This window comes from Solanum dulcamara, chromosome 2 (assembly GCF_947179165.1).
Source record: "Solanum dulcamara chromosome 2, daSolDulc1.2, whole genome shotgun sequence".
In the NCBI taxonomy this organism is placed as follows: Eukaryota; Viridiplantae; Streptophyta; class Magnoliopsida; order Solanales; family Solanaceae; genus Solanum; species Solanum dulcamara.
In genome coordinates this window covers 13046999-13052260 of record NC_077238.1, presented here as the reverse complement: position 1 = coordinate 13052260, position 5262 = coordinate 13046999, and the positions used below count along the sequence as shown (strand labels likewise).

Sequence of the window (5262 nt, the reverse complement as noted above, 5' to 3'; positions counted from 1 at the left end):
GGAGTATCAGTAGTGTTCACACTTACCTTTATGCATGGCTAGAACCCTCAATATGGCGGTACATGGTGGAGGTGCTCAACCACTTGAGCAAACCTCACTTGTATTGAGAACACTTCAATAAATTGAATCAATGAGAATTTATTTTAAAATACCAAGTTGAGGTGTCTATATGTGCACTTTCAAAGTTGGAGTGCTTATTTGCTAACTGAGATTAAGTTTAAGTGTTTGTTTATGTATTATGCCTTTTGGTTTTAGCGTACAATTGGAATGGAAAAATCTGTAATTGCACATTTATTATCTCATCTTGAAGATACATTATCTATGTTTTCCTACTCAAAAAGAAAATAAACATTGTAATCTCTTATTTTAAGTCTGTTACTATTCATGAGTCTTGATTTTTGTAATCTGTGTGTTATTAAATATTTACTACTCAATCCCTTTTTCTCTCTGTCATTTGCTTTGATTGAAGAGAAATATTTTGCCTCGATCGCTCAGTCTGTTTCATTCTTAGGTTCACACTCTTCTTTCATGTCATGAATATTTGTTAATGTAAGTTGTCCTCTATTTTTTTCCTCTTAATTGTTTCTTAGAGTTTTGTCATTCCTTACTATTAAGATTTTTCCCCTGAATTTAGAATTTTTGGAGAAGAAAGGATGGATAAGAAGTGAGAGCTAGAGTGGATTCGGTACTTATTTCTTCTCCTTGATTATCCCTTGTTGCTTCCTTCTCCCTCTTAAGGTTTTATTTATATTTCTTTATTAGAGAATCAAAATTATATATAGAATATACCTTGTTGCATAATCTTTTTTTTCCTTGGATTCAATTTATTCTGCTCAAATTAAACAAAATTTTTCTTTCAAAGTGTGTATGAAGGTGGTTTGAAATTCTCTATCATTTGATTTGGTTTTAGTTTGTTCTAATCCTTTTGTTTCCTTTAAATTTTAATAGAACCACTTAATTAGTGTAACCATGATGAACCTTCTGAATAGTGAAAGAGCAAGGGGTTTAATTACATTTCTGGAGTTTAAGAAATTTGGGACTGAGGCAAAGTTAATTGATTAATTAACAAGTTTCATGTGTAACAATCTTTGTAGGTGATTGCCATTGATCTTTTAGTTCAGATTTATTAGATACCTATGGTGCTCCTTTTCCTTATTGAAGAACACTAGATTATAATTTAAAAAATAAATCCATTGGCTAAATACTTCTGTAGGGCATTAGAGTTTGAATTGTTTCTTAGTTTATCAAACAATACATGTTGCTTTTAGATACTGATGAACTTCTTTTGCAGTTTTTCTATCTCAAGTCTATTAAAGGGAACATTTGCAACACTTGAGGTGAACATTCCTTTGCCTATTTCTGTGGTAGCTGTGCTTATTTGTAAACCTTCTAATGAGATTTTTTCCATTTGCAACTTTGTATTCTATGGAAGTAGGCTTAATGTGATCGATGATCCTTGGAGAAAACAAAAATGGTTTTTTTTATTGGTGTGGGGTGGGGGTGGCTTGGAACGGGGGGATCATTTCCCCCATGTGTATGTGGGGCTGCAGGATGGGGAAGGCTTGCTTGGCTGAACACTTTAAGAATTGATTTTTTCTTTAGGTAATCTCGAGTATGATATAAGGAAATCTGATACTAAGTAATAAGTTATTTAATATCTGTCAAATTAAATTCCTTTATTTTCCTCCGAGTTCTTTCGATTCTCATAGAATTACTACAGTTATATATCTAGGATATATGTGGACAAGATAGTGAAGAGAGGAAAGTGATTTTTCTTGCTACCATATGATTGAGCTCCAAGCAAGTTACTAAAAAATCTATTAAATAACTCTAATCCACTACTAGTACAATTAACTCTAGATGTACTTAAAATCTTGTGCAGTGTGAAAGTAATTTCCATATGGTAGTGAGAAATAAGTTAACATGTAACAATATTATCTCTATAGATGATAATATACATTAGAGTTTTCAACATGTTACTGTAAAGATCTTCTAGTGTAACACAAGTGTTCTTTATTTGTGCTAACCGTTATCTGCTTGTATATGTGTCATGTGCTTTCTGTACACTTAAGTTTTTTCATGTTAAAAGAGGATATCATAATCTGAACCAATCATTCTAACATGTAACAAATTATTTTTCGTTGCACCTCAGATGGAGAGCAACAAAGCTAACTCAACCTCCAATGGAACTATTAATGTTGCTACTAGTTCAACCCCTACTAATATGCCAAGAGATGGAAGCACGACTGAAAGTATTATTGGTAGTATCCTGTCCCAAATTGAGGAACGCCAGACAGCCTACCAAGAACATGTTCATAGATATCGTGCTCTTTTTTCTTCTAATGCTAGTGGAGAGAGAATGACAGATGTGGTCAACTCATCTACACAAACCATGATTCCAGTTAAGTTTCTTCACTTTACCAAGGTTGTTCCATATTATTTATCCATCTCTGGCTTAACAAAATTTTGGGCTTATTCTTGATATTAATTTTGGAAAAGAATTTACAGATAACAAATACTTTCACTAAAATATATTTTCGCTAATCTCCCCTGTATTTGAGAACTCTCGCCCTCCCCGCCCTCCCCATCCAATGTTTTCAAAGGATACCCTATTCAGTTGCTTTGTTTTTTTTGTCATATCTTATCAATCAAATTGTATGTTGCTTATAAATACTTTAGATGTTTGTTGCTTAGAAAAAAAGAAGCTTACTCAGAAAACTTTTATTGTTATTTTAAAATAATTTCTTGTTGAGTTATATTCAATTGAGAATATTTTCAAAAATTGTCAGATATTTTGATAGTATTTCAACTCACAACAGTAACCTGAAATTATAATAAGTGTTTGATGAGTCTTTTCAGTTGGAGCAACCTTTTCCCTAAAAACGATATTATTCCCATTTATAGATTTTATTAGCTCCCTTACTATGACTTAGCAGCTAGGAGTGTTCATGGTTCGGTATAGATCGATTAATTGTTAAAATCAAAATCAAATCAATTTAATCAATTTTAAAATTACTAAAACCAAACAAAATAAAAAAATAACCGTCGGTTTTGTTCAATTTTGGGGATTTTTGGTTGGAAAATAATAACTTTGTTGAGGTCATACGCATCTTGATAGACACAAACAACTAGTATATGAAGAATTCATAGGAAAGCTACTATGGATTCATTTATGCAATACTGAATTTATTATTACACGAAAAACGTGATTTATTTAACCAATACTAAAGTCATTTTACACTAAAGATCAAAAGATCAAATTTTTATAGCAAAAAAATAACCCCAAGTTCAACAATTCAGGAACTACCCGGGGGAGGGGTTACAAGAAAATTATATACCAAAATTTAAGTGTTGGGCATGAGAAAATGGTAAAGTTAAAGACTTAAGTTAATTAAAATTTAACAAAATATTTATATTTTATGTATGAATGTATATAAATAATTATAAAATATATATATGATTTCTCGATTCGGTTTGGTTATTTTTGCGATTTTTTTAGTAAAACTAAAACCAAAACCAAATCAAAATAGTATCGGCTATCAAAATTTAAAACTAAACCTAAACAAATCAAACCAAATATCAATTATTTTAATCGGTTTGATTCTGATTACGGTTCGATATATTTTTTTAACCATAACCATGAATAGCCCTATTAGCAGCTATCCTTCTTGGTCGTGGTGAACTCCCTATTCTAGACTAGAAAGTTTTTGTATTAGGAGTTAACTAAGATTATCTTGTACTTATTTTCATCTTCTTGATGCCTTTAATGCAACACCTTCATAAAAAAAATCCTTGTTGAGTTGCACTAATTATAAACTTATGTATTAGTTGATGTGCTTAAAGTCTTGGGAACTTGTAAGTTTTTCCTTTTTTGATGTTTTTTTCTATTTTTACCTTATTTGATATTTATGTATGATTAATTCATAAAAAATTAATTGTTATACTTTTTATGGGCATGTTCCCACCAGGTTATGCACTTCCTTTTTATATAAATAGTATTGTTTTTTTTATGTACATAAATTTTAAATTATTCCAAAGAAAAATATTGAGTATTACTTAACTGAAAATAATAAATCTTAGACGAAATTAGCAATCTGCCCCATTGAGATTAGCTTTCTTCTCAAAGAAAGGGCATGTTAAAACATGAATTAGAATGGCGTCACTTCTTAGTTGAGATTCATTTCACGTGCACACGTTTATTTCTGTACTAGCACTAAGTTCTACTCTTATATATTTGTCATGTGATTTTTGTTATTCAATCAGCATGCTCTTAAGTTAGTTCAATATTTCAGGAAGGAGAAAGTGACTTGGAAGAAGATGACGGGCAAAATCTTAATAGGGAGAATATGTCTTATCAGGTAATGCTTTGAAAACAAAATAATTTAGCTTCAATACAACATACTTGGATCTTTCTTTTGTATGGATGTATATAATATCCTGCCACTTGGTGTTTTATCTTTTAGGCCTTATTTGAACACCACAAGCGTATAAATATTGGATTGAGAGTTAGAGCTTTTGATTTAAGCATTAAGCTCCATAAATACGAGTCGCCCAAGTCAACATGTCTGGACAACAAGGAGTGTTGTTCCATCTGCTTGGTAAGTAGCATCTAATTTCAGAACTCCCACCCCCTGAGTCTTAAAGCTTATTTAAGTTTGGTTCTGACCTACTCTTTTTTGGGGTCATGTTTGTCTTAGGATGACTATTGCGACAGGGATGAACTCGCAGAAATCGATTGTAGCCATGTATATCATGTTGATTGTATTAAAGAGTGGATCAAGCTCAAGAACTCTTGCCCTATTTGCAAGAGGGATGCGTTGGCTATTCTAACCTGACAATCTATGCATGCCATGCTCGTGTAGCTGCAACAATCAGTTAAACTTTGGGTTGGGTGGACTAACTAGTGGAGTGGCATCATTAAGCTAAAGAAAGTTGAGTTAAACCTAAAAATAAGGAACCATTTTAAGTTTGAGGAAAACAATGGTCTTTTAGTTTTTCTGCTTTAGTAAGTTTGATGTGCTTTCTTGCTTTTTCGATGATACTAAGTTTTATCCAGACTTTGAAATTCAGCATAAGTTAGTACTCATGTTGGTTTGAGTGGTTGATATCAAGCAAATTTGATCCGTAATCGATAGTTATTGTAAGTTTTGAATACCTCTTGATTATCAACTCTGAATAGTCCCAATTTATTCCGAACTCTTATGAAAGCATTCCATTCAATTAAAACACCAGCAATTAGAAAAAGTAATTGTCGTTCCAAAC

General features: G+C 31.8%; 1 protein-coding gene across 1 annotated transcript; it reads left to right on the top strand.

Annotated features, from left to right (window-relative positions):
- Window positions 1–2152: 2152 nt before the first annotated feature.
- Window positions 2153–4835, top strand: LOC129870185 (E3 ubiquitin-protein ligase MBR1-like). The gene is made up of 4 exons (XM_055944846.1): window positions 2153–2425; window positions 4293–4358; window positions 4464–4598; window positions 4698–4835. Exons 1-4 carry the CDS (start codon window positions 2153–2155, stop codon window positions 4833–4835), a joined length of 612 nt encoding a protein of 203 aa, XP_055800821.1.
- The last annotated feature ends 427 nt before the right edge of the window (window positions 4836–5262 follow it).